Below are 17,432 nucleotides of genomic sequence, written 5' to 3' on the forward strand. Positions count from 1 at the left end.
TGACCTAATATTCTGACATTTTTATGACATACTATACTATTACTATACTACTGGCTTTTATGACACTGTATTTTATAACTTTTTTTATGACATACTATAATACTATGACTTTTTATGGCATACTATACTATGACTTTTTGACTTTCTTATGACATACTATACTGTGACTTTTTTTTATATTTTTCGGACTGACTATTTTATGACTTTTTTTATACTTGGCGATGGTGCTATATGAATAGGCAGCCACCGTGTTTGTTTAAAAGACGGGGTAGTGCCATATGAGGCCACAGGGGGGAGCTGGGGAGGGGGATCGAACTGGGAGCTGCCGTGGTTGGCGGTGAAGAAGAAGACTGCGGAGGGAAGTGGGGGGCGTGCACTGGGTGCATTGAGGCATTGACGTGCGTGTGGGGTAAAAATTACAATTAGCGCCCTAGGGTAAATAGTCACGCACGTGGGGCAGACTGTACAGCGTGCTGTAGGTTGACTGCTAAAAACGAGCTTCCTAGTCTGTTTGGGTGCACTCCATCAGTCTTCTAAAAGGATCAACGGTTCCAAAATAAATGAAAATGGTCAATGAAACCAAGGTTGTGGGTATGACAGGTGGACTGAAGCCAGGTGTGTAGATGCTGAGAAGCCGGCTGAAGCTCTGGGTCATGGTTGCTGGTATCAGGCTGGTATGGCGTTGGTAAGGGACCACTGATAAAACCAGATTTCCCGCAACTTTTTAAAAGGCTGAAGAGTTTATTAAAATCGCCTTTCGTCCGCTCAGATTCCCGGCAAACTGTGTCATGTGGACTAGGACCCTGTCAATGGAGGAAGGAAGGAACTTAAGGAAGGAAGCGCAACAGCCCGGGTAGTTTGTTCAGCAACGTCGGACTGTGGCTCCAGGAAAACACTGTGTGGGTTTCGTTGGAAAAAAAAAATGGATGCTCTTAATGATGCTATCGCTCACTATCAAGGTGGTGGGTGCGAAAAGGGGGCAAGGAGAGGGAGGATGAAAGGCTCGCTGCCGGGAGGGGCACGGATGGTATTACGTGCAGCAGGTGGGTGTGTCGAGCCAGCGGCATCGGAGCTGGGCGAGAGAGTGCGCCAGAGGGTCGGCTGCTTTTTGGAACGCTCGGCCACGACGAAGCTGGTCAGGACAGGACAGGGAGCCGGCGGGTCGAGGAGCTGGTCAACAGTGAGTCATTCCTCTGGAGCTTGTCTGAGAGGCGACGGATGTCTTCTTTAAGGTCGGAGATCTCTTTATTTGCCTTTTTGAGCAGCTCGCTGTCATCGCAGGTTACAGCAGTCGTTGTAGTGGGATGTGGTGACTGGTGAACGCCAGTTATTTTATTTATTCGATATGCTATACTATGACTTTTTGATGATTTTTTTCGACATACTATACTATGACTTTTTGATGATTTTTTTCGACATACTATACTATGACTTTTTATTACTTTTTTTCAACGTGTTATACTATCACCTTTTTATCACTTTTTCCGACATACAGTACTGACTTTTTTATCTTTTTTTGACACATGACTTTTTCGACATGCTATAGTACTATGAGTTTTAATCACTTTCATCAACATATGCTATGCCTTTTTAATCACCTTTTACAACATACTATGCTTTATATATAGTTATATACTAACTTTTTGATAACTTTTTTTGACAAAATATACTGACTTTTTATCACTTTTTTCGACATGCACTACTGATTTTTTTTATAACTTTTTCGACATACTATGACTTTATCACTTGTTTCGTCATGCTATGACTTTTTAGACATACTATATTATGACTTTTTATCAATTTTTTGTATAGACTTAATATTAATGGACGAAGCATCTGGTTCGGCGAAGTGCTGCAAATGCGGAAGTGCCCTAAACCCGCATTCTATCTGAATTCCAGCAGGGGGCGACACGTGCAGTTGCAAAAGGAGGTCGGTTTCTGTAGAAGTCTATGAGAAAGTGACCCACTTCTCACTTGATTTATTACCTCAGTAAACATTTCATAATGAGTTTATGGTCTCAATCGCTAGATTGATGTGTTCTGCAATACAGAATAATGTTAATTTTTTGAATTATGGTCTTGTTGATTTTAAAATCAGCGATAAAGCAGGGGGTATTTCAGGGCGTGGCTATGATGTGATTGCCAGTGAAAGTGTGTAACGTAACGTAGAATGTAAGCAGCGTTGTCACTAGGGTTGGTACCGTGTGGACTTTTACGATTCCGATGCCGAACCAGTACTTTTAAAACGATTCCGATTCCTAACCGATTCCTAAACCGATTCTTGAAAAACTGAAAAATGACATCAAAGAAAGGTTCTTTCATGGAGGTTTTTTAAAAAAAATGTAATTTAACAATATATTAACGTTTTAAAGTACTTAAATATATAATAAGTAAACCTAAGTCACCTAACACATAACTACAATAATTTGACAAATAACAGTTACACTATTAACAAGTATAACAACAAACTAAATGTTGTTGAGTTGGTATGCCAACCAGCTTCATACTTTAGCAGTTCTTTTGCAGAAAAATGACCATATTTGCCTTCTCTGGCAATATACTACACCTCTCCTGACTTATGGCATGTCCTGCACAGGAGAAACTCTCTCAGATGGTGTCCAAGAGGCCTGTACACACAGGTAGGAGTTTGAAAGGGCAGACTCCCCCCACCACCAGGCTACAGGGTCTCCGAGACGAGCCGCTTAGTCTGCCGCTGTCCGGAGTGACAGAGAGAAAATATTTCAGTCGGAACCGAAATGAGGAACCAAAATTTGCGTTTTTATTCCGGTCCGAATACTACCGTTTGCGTAGGAACCGGTTCCATAGTGGAACCGGGTTTCGGTACCCAACCCTAGTTGTCCCTGCCCGATGTGAGTCAAGTGCAGATGTGAGTTGCGCATGCTCAGATTTAAACGGTTTACGGCACCTTACTGAAATTTGTGAAATCCATAAAATAATAAACTTTTCTCTTGGCTCCTCCCTCTCATCTAAAATCGTCACAGCCGCAACCGGGATGGCTGCGCCCGTAACGGCAAACTCATAGCCAGGGTCGGCCCAAGGCTTTTGGGGGCCCTAAGCAGGATTTGATTCCAGATTGTAACGTGCTGCCACTGCATTTGGCACTAAACCAACTTGTGTATTGTAAATATTAAGCACTCATAATGTGGAAATAAGCATTTAAAGACTAATGTGAGACCAATTAGCAGCAACACTTTATCTTTTATATAGACCGGCTCTGTTATGAGCTCTATTGTGGGACATTTCAAGCGCTCTTGGGGGCCCTCTGGTAGCCCCGGGGCCCTAAGCAGCCGGCTCTGCTCATAGCCATAGACTGTTAATAATATACAGTCTATGCTCATAGCAGATCTCCACAAACCAATGGGTGACGTCACACATGCTCTGTCCATTAATATTAACAGTCTATGCTTTTTTGACATACTATACTATGACTTTTTAATCACTTTTTTCAACATACCGGTACTATGCTTTAACTTTTTTCGACATGCTATACTATGGCTTTTTCGACATACTATGCTAGAACTTTTTTCGACATGCTATACTTTGACCTTTTTCTCGAAATGCTATAGTATAGTATACTATGACTTTTTATCACTTTTTTTCTACATCCTATAATATTACTTTTTAATACTTCTTTCGAAATTGCTATACTATGAACTTTTATCAACTTTTCCGAAATGCTATACTAAGATTTTTTCTTTTTACATACTATACTACTTTTTTTTTTTTAATCACTTTTATCGACGTACTTTACTATGACTTTTTTTCGACATATTATGCTATGCTGTTTTATTTGGTGGGACGTTGGCTCTGTGGTTAACACTGCTACCAGCAAATAGGCACTGTAGATTCTGACCCCTGGTCGATCCCCAGTCCGGTATGGGCTCTTTTGTGTTTGCGTGGTCTTCCAGACTTTCTTTGACATGATATATGTTGCCTTTTCAGTGACTGTTTTCTACATACTATACTATGCCCTTTTTATCACTTTTTTTATGACATACTATATACTATGACTTTTTCATAATATTTTTCTACCTTTTTATGACATACTATAATATGAAATTAAAATGTTATGATATACTATGACTTTGTCATGACATTTCTGACATACTATGACTTTTTAAACCATACTATATTATGACATACTATAATATGAATTTCATTTTATACCATACTATGACATTTTAATGACATACTATAAGGTTTCATGGCATACTGTACTGAAATTTTTGATTTTCTATGACTTTGACCTAGTATACTATGACATTTTTAATATTTTTCAACCTTTTTTCTGACATACTATACTATGACCTTTACTTAATATTTTCTAACTTTTTATGGCAAACTATACTGTGACTTTTTGTGACATATACTGTGACTTTTTATGACGCACTATACCTTTTTTATGACTTTCTAGGAGTTTTTTTTAAAATGTTTGACTTTTATGACTTACTACTACAGTAGGACATTTTTGTGAATTTTTTATGACATCTATGACTTTCTTTATATTTTTCTTACTTTTGTAACTAAATATCTTAAGCCAAATACTATCTAGGCAAATACCTGAAAACATGCACGAAACCGTGACAATACACTTGACCCCTTCTTAATTGGGGAATTTTATTTAACAAAAACTGACAGCCGAAACAGGATGATAATGACAAATCCATGGATATTACCAAGAAACAGAAAATCCAATATTTTTCAGCTGAACTCTGTCATGGCTGCTCTTCTCACAAACTCTCGTCTCGTTTGTACTTTATGCTGCAACCTGCACAAACAAAATAATGCATACTGTATATGTAGATATGAACCTAATTTTCCAGACTTATTTAGTATTTTAGAATTTTATTTTAGCAAGTCTCAAGTGGGGCTGGGCATAAATGTAATATCTTACAAAAATATTCTGCCCAAATTCATTATTCAGGGTGAACAGCACAAGTTTAATCTGATGTAATGAATAACGGGATCATAGTTCACTGCATTGGACACCAGTTTGTTTATCTGCTCTGTGGTTTTGCAATAATATGCCATATCGATTTAAAAAAACGTATTAATGTCATGACATTGACTTCCAACATATTGCCCAAGCCCTAGTATGAAGGTGTAAAAATTAGCAAATTCAATGATTGTTTAACTTAATATGGGACTCTGTAAAATAGAAGTGTAAACATATCTAACTGTACCCTTTACCAATTCAGAGCCTAGCCTAGCAGCTTGAGTTTTGTTCCTGTGTGAACAGAAACCCCTCCAAACAGTACATGTTTTATTTGTCAGATATCAAAACCCAAACCCAAGTTATCCAGCAGTCGTCCTCCCTTTGTGCTTGAACCATAACCCAGACCAAAATCCCAATCAGTGCAAACTTACAGAATGACAGATCTATTACAGGGGAAATGACAATTAAAAAAAAGAAACTAAGTAATATTAATGATTCACTTCACAAAATAAATTCTCACCACTTGCACACACGGACAGAAAAACCTTTTACACCTGACCACTTTAACTCCCCTTCACACGTTATAAAAAAAAAGAAGTATTTTCAACCATTTAGCACTGGTCAGTGTGTCAGCAGTCCCCAAGGCAGGCGAGAAGTCTCTTTAAACTCTTTAAACAGAGTCCAGTTCACTGCCTCATCACAGCCACCGCAGCATCCTCACAACTCTGTGTGAACATCTGACAAAGAAGAAAAAAATGTAAAAACGAGTTAACTTGATTACAGTTTTTCACGATCGCTATGACACTTTTTTCAATACTTTTAACAACTTTCCTAAACTCTTAATGCACCAACACACGATTGGCAAAACAGTTAATTTCATGCTCAAAATCACACTTTGTCAACTAAACTCCAACACTGATTTTCAAAATACAATAATTCACTTACACAATACACTGTCTACCAAAACAATGCAATCATGTCTCAAAATCAAATAATTCTTCCAAAACACTAACACATGTTCTCTCCCAACAGGAATATTTAGTCAATCACTGCACATTGACATAAAAAACACTAACATCAGATGGAATTACACAAACTGCATCATTTTAAATGTGTCAGTCAGGTCTGCCCTTATACAACAGACAATAGTATATTGTATTGATCATAGATTGTGTTTTGGACTGCAGTTTCTCTTGAAGTCTCTCTGCATTTTTGTTTTGTTGGGTTTAGTAAATGCATGCATATTTTCTTTTACTGTAAAGATATTTTTTTGGGCTTTTCCACCTTTTTATTTGACAGGACAGCTAGTTGAGGGAGGGGGGGGGGGGGGGAGACATGCAGGAAATCGTCACAAGCCAGATTTGAACCCTGGACCTCTGCGTCGAGGCATAAACCTCCAAGTATATGTGCGCCTGCTCTACCCACTGATCCAACCCGTCCACCATTTTGTTTCTTTTGCTGCAGAGATTCAATACAAAAAAATGAATGACCCATCTCACAGTAGCTTTATAGAATGTACGGTTTATGAAAAAAAGGAGATAGAGACAGAATTGTCCTGGTACTCCTCTTCCTCGTGAAGGCATTTTTCTTATTTTCTGTGTTCATCTAAAGTATATTGTTCAAATAGGTCCTCTTTTACTCTACTACCATATGATCATGCGATTGAAAGAACCTCAACACCTGAGTGTGTTTCCTAGAAGGGAATCCGCTGGGATGGATCTACGTATTTGCATAACTTCAATCAGCTGTTTCCAATAAATGCATGTATAAACTGCAGGGGATATATTTGTGTTTCAATTTACAATTTGAACAGCTGTTCACTTTGACTTTAAGTTAGGTTTAGAACATGATGTTATCTGTTCTGACATACAGTGTGAAAGCTTTTGGAAATTTGGCAGTAAAGATCCATTGTTTTGGTTTTGGTGGAGCTTGTGTGTAAAAGAAATTTAAGCACTTTAAATTTGTGTTAACTGTATGCATTTTGTGTCAAAGCAACAAGAAATGTGTTAATTGTATAGCCTACACAGACGGATGTTGTTCTAACTGTGTTAAGAGTTTAGGAAAGTTGTTAAAAGTATTGAAAAAAGTGTCATAGCGATTGTGAAAAACTGTAATATGTTCAGGTTAGAGAGGACTTGCAATCTAGTCGGTTGTGAGTGTTAATACCTGTGCCTTGTGGCTGTTTTGTGTGGTTTACTCTCTCCTGGACTCTGGTCTGCAGCCGTTTGATCTCCTGGTCATAATCGGTCCACTCGGCCACGATCCTCACTGCAGCCTGCAGCTTGGGTTCCTTGGTCATGGGGTTGTTACACTGAGATCAGGAAAAACGAGCACCATTATTACTTGCTCTGGCGATCTCTCAACAGGTGACAAGAACTTGTTAAAGTGGTCATTTAAAGAGATCATTGGTGTTCTTGCTGCCTGACCCATCTCACATTTACTACGTGGGAACAATTTCCAAAACTCAAGTTTGAGCTGTTCCCCTCAGGACAGGTCCAGGTCTAACCACAACACCATCAAACTGCTCAAGAGAGACATGGGTTAGATGATGGTAGCAGGGTGTATATGGAGCTAAATCAGGGCCAAATGTTTTGCTCATTTGAAAAAAATATATATAGTTGAAAAAATAAAGCTTGAAATTGAAAATTTAAGTTTTGGTCAAAACTTGGAAAAAATAAAACCATGTATTCAAACTTAAAATAAGTGTACCAATTTTTCTTTCAGTTTGAATAAAATATAGATTAAATTCTGGAATTATTTTGAATAAATTATAAATTTTCATTTTTCACTTTAATATTTGTTTTCAGTTCCACATTTCATGTTTTCAGATTCAAAACTTATTTTTTTACGCCTTCAAATCTTTTTTTTTTTTCGGTTTCAAATCTTTTTTTTTTCGTTTTCAGATCTGTTTTTCACTTTCAGATAATTTTTTTTCGGTTTCAGACTTTTGGCCCTGATTTTGCGTGGGGGGCGTGGCTTCAACTCAGAGGGGCGTGGTATTATGAGTGACAGCCTAACAACGAAGGCAGAAGACTCCTCTGTCATGTTGACTTCAGGAAATGGTGTTACTGTGAGAACTATGACTGAATGCTTTCTATCCACTATATACATGTGATGTTTACTTAATAAACTGATGCAAGTGACAAAGTTCCATTTAAAAAATTGTATTGGACAACACATGGTACCAATTACACTATAAGAGCAATAAACTGATTGTGCAGTTCGGCAGGAACAATGACTTCTCCCACTTCCATGTATGACATTGAATGTAGCACCACAGTATTCACTCGGCAGTCAGCATAGCGTCCGCTCCGCCAAGGCAACCTGCTGGCGCAGCCCACAGGTAAGACATGTGAAAGATATTAGCTTTTTTGAATAGATACTTTGGGACATTATCCCCGCAGTGGCATTTTTTTTGTGATTAACACATAAAGGGAAAATAGGTGGACAGCTGGAAATGAAGCATCGCTAGCACAAAAGTTAGCATTAACTAACGTTAGCTTCACACTAGCTGGTGTTTTTACACCAATTTTAGTGTCCAGCTCAAGTTTTTTTACTTTAACGTGTAGTGGTCTTTGTTAACCTGTTTGTCAGAATGACCATAACTCGACAGTGGCTGCCTGCAGCCGTACAGCCTTATAAAACATATAATATAAAAATGTAAATGGTCTTCATATAATGTAAAACATTATAGATAACTAACATTGCTAGTGTTACCTTTTCATGGTTCGTTTAAACAACATAACTTGTCCTGGTCCGCTTTGTTAATCAATCAATCAATCAATCAAAGCTTTTATTACGGACACACACGGTCCAGAAAACAGACAGTAAGACATACAAATACAAAAAGACAAGTTAGTGTATTCTGATACTTAAGTTAGGCTGTGGTAGAAGCCTTCAAAGTTTGCCCACTTGGCATATTTTGTAAGGCATAACTGTCATGCTGTTACATGTAACGTTATAGTGTAAAACGTAATTTATCAGGCCAGAGCATTAATGTAAAGTCATATTTGTCTACTCTATAAAAGGAGACCTTCTTCACTGCAGCCAGTGTCAAGTTATGGTCATTCTGACAAACCGAGGTTAACAAAGACCAATACACGTTAAAGTAAAAAAAAACTTGAGCTGGACACTGAAATTAGTGTAAAAACACCAGCTAGTGTGAAGCTAACGTTAGTTAATGCTAACTTTAGTGCTAGCGATGCTTGATTGCCAGCTTTGTCCAGCTGTCCACCTATTTTCCTTTTATGTGTTAAAAAAAAAAAAAAATGCCACTGAGGGGATAACGTCGCAAAGTATCTATTCAAAAATGCTAATATCTTTCACATGTCCTACCTGTGGGCTGGTGCCAGTAAATACTGTGGTGCTATAAGTCATACATGGAAGTGGGAGAAGTCATTGTTCCTGCTGAACTGCACAATCTGGCACAGTTTATTGCTCTTATAATGTAATTGGTACCATTTGTTGTCCAAAACATTTTTTTAAATGGAACTTTGTCACTGGCATCAGTTTAAGTAAAAATCACATGTATATAGTGGATAGAAAGCATTCAGTCATAGTTCTCACAGTAACACCATTCCCTGAAGTCAACATGAAAGAGGAGTCTTCTGCCTTCTTTGATAGGCTGTCACTCATAATGCCACGCCCCTCTGAGTTGAAGCCACGCCCCCCACGCCAAATCAGGGCCAAAAGTCTCAAACCGAAAAAAAAATATCTGAAAGTGAAAAACAGATCTGAAACCAAAAAAAAAAAAAAAGATTTGAAGCCGTAAAAAAGATTTGAAGCCGTAAAAAAAATAACTTTTGAATCTGAAAACATGAAATGTGGAACTGAAAACAAATATAAAAGTGAAAAATGAAAATTTATAATTTATTCAAAATAATTCCAGAATTGAATCTATATTTTATTCAAACTGAAAGAAAAATTGGTACACTTATTTTTAGTTCAAATACATGGTTTTATTTTTTCCAAGTTTTGACCAAAACTTAAATTTTCAATTTCAAGCTTTATTTTTTCAACTATATATATTTTTTTTGAATGAACAAAACATTTGGCCCCGATTTAGCTCCATAGGTGTACTCTAGGTTTTATATTCTGCTGTCACTTGATTTAAATTGTTCCATGTGACAGTGTGTGGTGGATTTTAGTTTATTTGTTTTACATATCTTTAAAGAATTAAGTTAAAGTTGATTCACAGACTCAGCACTCTATACTCAGTCAATTACTTCCTCTCAGCAAGCCTGTCTGCCCTCTAGTGGCTGTTACGAGGCATGGCACTCCCTTCTTTCCTCTACCACTGCTGAACTGTGCAGGGGGTTATAGGTCTATGACATGTTATTTTTGAGCATTTTGTCCTGATCCTATCCCTGATGTCTACACACAGAGAAACTGCTGTTACCAGATCTATTGTCTTGGCGCTCCTCTTGGTGCTGTCGTCACACCACGTCTCGCACCACAGCCACTCCTGAGGCAGAGACTTGATGGGCACCTGGTGGATCATGTTGTTGGGCAGATCCTAAAAAAAAAAACGACAGACAATGAGACCAATGATGGATGCTGGGACGGGAACTCTCAGAGATTTTCCAAAAAGAATTCAATGGAAACAGTTGTTAAGGTTACCTCTTTGGTTAAATTAAACCAGGACACAGTACGTTAAAGCTGTAGATTCTTTAAAGTCAGCTTTTTCAAACCATTAAAAATCATAATATAAAGGTTGAACTATAATGTGCAGCTAAGCATCGGAAGAAAGCATCTGCTTAATGAACGTGCCCCACTCTCAGTCTGCTGCCCTTATGTTTTGTAACTGTGGTGAAAGCTCTCCTTGTTAATGAGTTTAAGGAAATTAGAAAATCTAAGATGTGAAAGTCGGCTGCTGAACAGCATTGCATTCACGGTATGTTGCCATAAAAACATGAGCAGAGAAGAAAACAATTAGCAAACTGACATTATGAAATTTGTCTTTTCTCACATTATAACAAGTCTGCTGATTAACAACCAACTCTCAGATTACAGAGCTTCCTTGAACACAACATTTTCCCTTTTTCCAATTTCATAAAGCACTAAAATTAATAGAAACGGACATCTAAAAAATGCTTTGGAAAATGGTTGGCAGCAAAATAGGTCTTTTAAAAAAAGTCTCAAAGTCTCATTCTTTAGAATCAGATCCCAAACGCACATTAAAAAGGCAAATGTGGACAGACAATGAAAAGACAGACCTGGTCGAGGTTGGAAAGGCTGTTGGGGTCCTGGCTGAGCCCCTGGTACTGTCCTCTGAGTCGGTCTCCTGCAGCTATTTTCCTGAACTTCTTCAGGTCGACCACATACAGGGCACTGTAGGGGATAAACAAAGGTAACACATGAAATATGCAGGAAAGTATGAAAAATGTATTGAAAAAAGAGAGTGAGAGCACGTCTGCGTATGTGAGTGTGTTTGAGGGCGACTGCTACAAGCCGAGTGTGTATACCTGATGTGGTATCTGCGTCCGGCGAGGTGGCTCGCCCAGTAGCCGGACTTCCAGAAGCGGTAGCCATCCATCTCCTTCCGGCTCTCGCAGAACGGAGTATAACCGTACGGAGCTCCCTCCAGGTCAAAGTCCCGCAGCTCCTTCAGGTCTGTTCGCACAATCTGAAGGAGAGAGTAAACAATACAGGTGACACTTCTCGTCATCAACTGTTAATCTGTTTCTTGATTAATTGTCCACACATATTTCAGAAAATAGAGCAAGATGACGTCTAAAAGTCGAAATATCCAAAGTCGAAATATATGTTCAATTTACTACCATAGAACACTAACAAAACCAGCAAATATTTACATTTGAGAAGTTGGTACCAGTGAATATTTGGCATTTTTGCTCATAAAACGAATCAGAATTGTTGCAATTTTGTTGATCCACCACTGACTAATAGCTTAATCTCTAGAGCACTATCGGTAAAACTATATTAGTATTAGATTACATGAGACAGTATAACATTGTTTATAGTTGTTTAAAAATCTACTTTTTAATGATTTAAGTCCCAACGGAGGAAATCATACCCCATGGACATTTTTTTTCATAGAGGTATCTGAGTCAGTTATCAGTTTATTCATCTAGTTGCTTTTATATCATCAGCTTACGGAAAGGAACAAATAGTTGCAGGATGAATAACGGTGTTTGTACAGCTACGTGTGAGCTAACCTGGTCAGCGTCTACGAACAGGATCTTGTCGACAGCGAGAGGAAACAGCACGTCCAGGAACAGGATCTTGTAGCCCCAGATGATCCTCTGCTTCTCGGTCTGTTGGTGTAACCAGCGAGGCCACTTGTACTGGACCAGCTCGTACTGGAAACCATACTGCTTCGCCATGTGGGGGATGAACTCCTGCAACAGGGTCACACCCAAAACACGCCTGTCACCGTGTGCTAGGAAGTATAAGAGGCAATGGAGTCATACATAACTGGCTAAAAGACATTGATTGATTGATTGATAAATGGGCAATTTGATGAAAACCTTAAAACATTTTGAGAATGACACTATTGACACGATTTTTGCTTCAAATGTTTTTTGTTATGTAAAAAGACTGCACAGGTTGGGTGCTCAATCAGTTCCACAAATATAGAAGTAAATCCAGGGATCTCTGAGCTGCTCTGGGAAGTTAAAAAGACTGATCACAGAAAAACAACAACAACCCTCAGGATTAAATCAAGCCTTAATTCAGTCTGGCTTTAGTCTTACTATACTATAAATATATAAATAAAATTAAGAGCAATGCCAATCTGGAGCTACTATGGAGTTAAATATGGAAATGGGCTGAGTGTGATTCTGAGTTAAAACAACAATCTTATCTTTGACTTTAACAAATAAAAAAAGTCAGTGTTATGAAAATACAGTATATTATAGGATAATGAGGCTTAACTAACTCACTAAAACCAGAGTGAAAAAAACAAACAGGACTGATAATGATGAACGGGCCAAGGAAAGCACTGAAGTCTTCTCATTCATCAGGAGATTTTCTTTTCTTAAATCTCGTCCCTGCTGTATGTTTCATCTCGGTTTTCAGTTCTTGTGTTTGAAGCTCACTTTACTGACGGACAGAGAAAAAAAAGCTACAGCCGTCGGAGAAAAGCTCAACATCAATGATGAGATGCCATCTGATTTTTCAAAAGTAAAAATCCTACCTTGAACGTTGGGGACAGATAGTTCTTGAGAAACCAGAACTTGACGGGGGTTTTGGTGTTTTTGAGAACTGACAGCATCATAATCCTGAGAGGGAAGGAAGAATGAAAAGATTGGTGGCAACAGGGCTGAGAGAACAACAGGTGCTTAAATCAATAAAGTCTCTGTACACATAAGAAAAAGGGATGTTAGTTTTTAAGGCTTTTGGATGATACAACAATCCCCTTTTGTTTGCCTGGTCACATCTCTGAGGCTCACCTGAGGAAGCGCTCATACAGATGCCCCGAGGCCACAGAGAAGATGTTGATCACGTCGTCCTTCTCCTGCTTTAGCTCCTCTGGCTTTCCTCCACCTGTGAACCCTCTGAAACACAATTTTAAGTTTACAAATTAAAATTAAGAAAAATACACACACAATAGATTAATCACATTTGTTTGTCATCCAGGTACTTGCAGGATAGCATTAACAAATATTTGCACATAATGTACTGATGGTGCAAAACTATTGTTAAGGCACCTCACCTCAATTATGTTAATTATGGATTAATTACTGTTTCAGTGAATTCTCACACTGTCAGAAAACCAAAATGTTCAATGATGTAAAACAGATCGTCTTAATTAGCTTTGTAGCAACTCATTTGGCAATGGCTTAAATGTAACTGAACGTTCATTAATATCAAAAAGTTACACCCTAAACGACTTAAACCCTTACTAAAATTGTTATTGATTCATGTTGTCGATTGACTAATTGACTCATTTTTGTAATAGTTGTTTTGTCATTGCTAATTTCGAATCAAAGCTGTACCTGGCCAGAGATTTCCAGAAGCCAGCGTCGCTTTCCTCGGTCGCGTCACTCAGCAGCTCCTCATTGAACTTGTCTGGTTTCTTCTGGACCTGATCAACATGCAATTTTGTTAGTTGAACAACCTGTATTTAATTATTATCAATCCATTTGACATAGCAAATCAATAGCTTATCTAGTTTGGATTATATGGAGGACGCAACCCATCTAATTTGTAAATAAATAAATAAAATGCACAAAAAAAAAATATCTAGAAATTAATCTAGAAATCAGTAAAGACCTTCTGTGTGTCCCTGGTTTTGCGTTTGGGTGATATATGTCAACATATAGCAACTGTTCTGACTGCTAATGCCATACTTCTCAATCATTAGAAAAATTATCCACCTTTGCTACTGAAATAGTATAATATATATGTAGTAGAATATGTTGCTAAATGCTAGGATGAAATTAAACAAGATGTCAGTTGTCAAGATGTCAGAAGTGTTTTTGTGCTAAGTTATAATTGTTATTACACTATTCCACTGATTTATGGGTGGCGGTAATGTTCCAAGAAACACACCAATGTGGCAACAAAAGTAGGGAAAGAGAAGACTGCAAGCTAGAAAAACACAAATGTAAACAATGCAGGTTTCAAACTTTTAGACGTCAAGACACACAACGCGTCAATGCACAATATGACACAATGCGTTTTGCTGAGTAACACCGAATGTAAACACAAGAAAGCTCCACGGGGAACCGTTAATGTTGAAGGGAGTTTGAAGATAAAAAATATTTGGATTTAAGTTTATTGTGTTTCTTTGTTCCTTTGTCAATTTATTTTTTTCTAAATTTATTTTGAGTATTTTACTTGTATATTTATTTCCCTATTCATCTTCATTAATTCGGATTCAGTCCTCTATATCCTAGAGCCGTTCTAGGAATGTATTGTGTCTGCATGTGGCCACATCTATGATATGTAAATATCCCAATGAAATGTATAATTTTACCCATGTAATTTATGTACATACTGTATAATATACAGTGTATATGTTCTGCATTACTCAAAAAAAGTTTGTTCTACTCATTTAAATTCATGAGAACCCAGTCAGACTGAGGAAACAAAAATAAAATCTAACGGAGTGAAAGGGCACATTTCTAACATTTCCTATTGTGCCAGACAGTCATCACTTCATCCCAGGTAAACTGACCTTGACTTTAATGATCCTGCTCTTGAAGTTGTTCAGCACGACTATGATGTCATCAGACTCTGCTGGAGAGTCGGTGCCTTCATGGCTGCAACAGAAGAAGAAAAAAAGATTAAAGAAACTGAAAGTTTACAGCCAGTATGTAGATCCAAGAGACTTAACTTTAAAACTAACATGGACAATTCTCCATGTTCTTACCTGTAAATCTTGTAGATCTCATCAGAGCGTCCTTTTCTCATCTTCAGGATCCAGGCGCCTGGGTTTGCCTTCAGCTGAAAGTAACCCTACAGAGCAGAACACAAGAGATTTACAGCAGGGGTCTTTTTTTCTCTTTTTTTTAAGCCAAGGTCCCCTTAACTGAAAGAGAGATTGAGCAGGGACTCCCTACTACATATATTGTCTAAAATGAAGTTGCTTATTAAACTGGGCCTACAATAATGTGTAGGGTGGCCTAAAGCCATTATACATAGCCCTAGCGTTTTTTTTTGCATAGAATACTAAGCTATTACAGTAAAATAGCCTAATAATTGTTGGCATTATTTTATAAATCATGTTTTAATGTTAAACATACACAGTGAATGCTTAGGATTAACTTTATCTGTCAGGGGCTACCTTAGCGACTACCTTACCTATAGGCCAGTAATCAGTGGGGATTTATATTTGCTAATGATATGTTGGATTCATGTTAAGACCTTTTTAATTTTCGAAAAATCTTTCAAATTAACAATTATTTGGAGGCCCCCCTGCGTTGACTCTGAGGACCCCCTAGGTGTCCCGGACCCCCTGTTGAAGATCCCTGATTTACAGCATTTGGGAGTATAATAATAATAAAAAGGGACAGAATAAACTGGCGACTTTCTGCTCTAAGGTGTTCCGAGGCTCATCGGTAACTCACCAGGTTTGCCATGACGATTGTATCCATAATGACGGGCTCGGAGGGAGTTCCCAGGGTGAACTGGAGGCCACGGGGCGGCTGGCCTGAACTGACGTCAAAACAATGGCCTTCCAACAAAAGGTGCTCCAACTCGTACTCTGCCGCAACAATGTTCTCCACCTGCAGACACAGGAGTCCAGACAAATAAAGTTCATTTTGTGCAGCCCAAAAACAGAGGCCAGGGGATTTACAAACACACACATTAGTAATGGCTCCCAAATAAACCCAAGGTCTTCAAGAAGAGAAAGAAAAATCCTTAGCACATAAACAAAAATGGAAGAAATCTGTGAGGGTGCAACATGGGTCAACATAAAAGAAAGTTAATCAAGTAATAAAAACAGTTAAATAGGATTATAATTAGAGGGAAAATACAAAAATGATTGGGGTGCTGAACTTTATGTATCTCACATAAAAAGGCAAGGCCCTTAACATACAAAGTAGTATAACAGTGTTTAATTGGAACAATTTGTTTAATCGTGTACCACAATTTAAACCTTAATATCATGAAAAATCCTTTGTACAGTCCCTTAGACTAATAAAAGAAAAACAGATCCAGTGAATTGAATCATCTGACATTTAAATAGTGCAATATCAGTTTGGTTTGAGTCTAAGGGGGACAGGCAGCATTTAAACACTGACTGATGACACACATTACAACCAAAACCATTGGACCAGCATTAAAACGTTCATTCAGAGAGCAGGATAAAGTGGGGTGATAACTTTGGACTTTAGAGACTTCAGAGAAACACTTCATTTAAATTTAAACACTTATTTCACCACTATTGATCCTGATCGAACCCAGACAGACATACTGCTTTACCTCCTCCAGGTAGATGTTGTCCAGATCGTAGCGGGTGTGCACAGACTCCACCATCCAGCTCTCGGGAGTGTTGAGGTTCAGGGTGAAGAGGGGAGACTGAGGCATGTCCAGGAACCTGGCCATGGGGCCGGGAGAGAAACTACCATCAGCTTGGAACGCCACCTCCGGCTCCAACACATGACGGTAAAAACTGGAAGAAAACACAGGGACTTTTTTTAACAGGTGGAGGAGTCATCATGCCATAATCTGCATGCCTTTAGCCAAAACAGCAAACATAAAGAAACTGAAAAATGTCAGATTTTGTAAAAAACAACAGAGTGGCTTAAATGTTAAGGCTTCAAAGTTAAAAGGTGCCCTGTGGAGTTTTCTTGTAAACAAAGTAATGTTTACATCCAGTATAAAACACATGGTGTGTATCCTTGAGGTCTAACAAAAGTGTCCTGTGCATTTTTCTTCCTCATAAAACATTTGCACATAAACATTTAAGTATTTCGAATCCAACAACTGAGCAAATTGTATGAAGTGCTTGAAAGCTCTGGAAAACTTTTGCAAACTGATCCAAAAAAGTATGTTTCCTGCTGAA

The 17,432-nt window shown here is 38.1% G+C and overlaps 1 protein-coding gene and 1 long non-coding RNA gene across 3 annotated transcripts in view; one reads left to right on the forward strand and one right to left on the reverse strand.

The window, feature by feature from the left end:
- The first annotated feature begins 396 nt into the window (after window positions 1–396).
- LOC114546455 (uncharacterized) lies at window positions 397–17,243 on the forward strand. The gene is made up of 3 exons (XR_003691055.1): window positions 397–1,232; window positions 15,964–16,110; window positions 16,859–17,243. It is a non-coding gene; the product is annotated as an uncharacterized LOC114546455 (long non-coding RNA).
- uggt1 (UDP-glucose glycoprotein glucosyltransferase 1) overlaps window positions 4,609–17,432 on the reverse strand; it is a 35,245-nt gene continuing 22,421 nt past the window's right edge. For both annotated transcript variants that reach the window (XM_028565217.1, XM_028565218.1), the window contains exons 28-40: window positions 16,850–17,039; window positions 15,991–16,149; window positions 15,294–15,379; window positions 15,099–15,183; window positions 13,915–14,003; window positions 13,369–13,473; window positions 13,113–13,197; window positions 12,133–12,315; window positions 11,422–11,582; window positions 11,173–11,287; window positions 10,356–10,472; window positions 7,124–7,268; window positions 4,609–5,694 (exon numbers count right to left, since the gene is read on the reverse strand). In XM_028565217.1, coding sequence (XP_028421018.1) covers window positions 5,675–5,694; window positions 7,124–7,268; window positions 10,356–10,472; window positions 11,173–11,287; window positions 11,422–11,582; window positions 12,133–12,315; window positions 13,113–13,197; window positions 13,369–13,473; window positions 13,915–14,003; window positions 15,099–15,183; window positions 15,294–15,379; window positions 15,991–16,149; window positions 16,850–17,039 — 1,540 coding nt within the window. In that variant the 3' untranslated portion in view covers window positions 4,609–5,674. The remainder of the gene's footprint in view (window positions 5,695–7,123; window positions 7,269–10,355; window positions 10,473–11,172; window positions 11,288–11,421; window positions 11,583–12,132; window positions 12,316–13,112; window positions 13,198–13,368; window positions 13,474–13,914; window positions 14,004–15,098; window positions 15,184–15,293; window positions 15,380–15,990; window positions 16,150–16,849; window positions 17,040–17,432) is intronic.

The sequence above is a fragment of the Perca flavescens genome, chromosome 20, assembly GCF_004354835.1.
Source record: "Perca flavescens isolate YP-PL-M2 chromosome 20, PFLA_1.0, whole genome shotgun sequence".
In the NCBI taxonomy this organism is placed as follows: domain Eukaryota; kingdom Metazoa; phylum Chordata; class Actinopteri; order Perciformes; family Percidae; genus Perca; species Perca flavescens.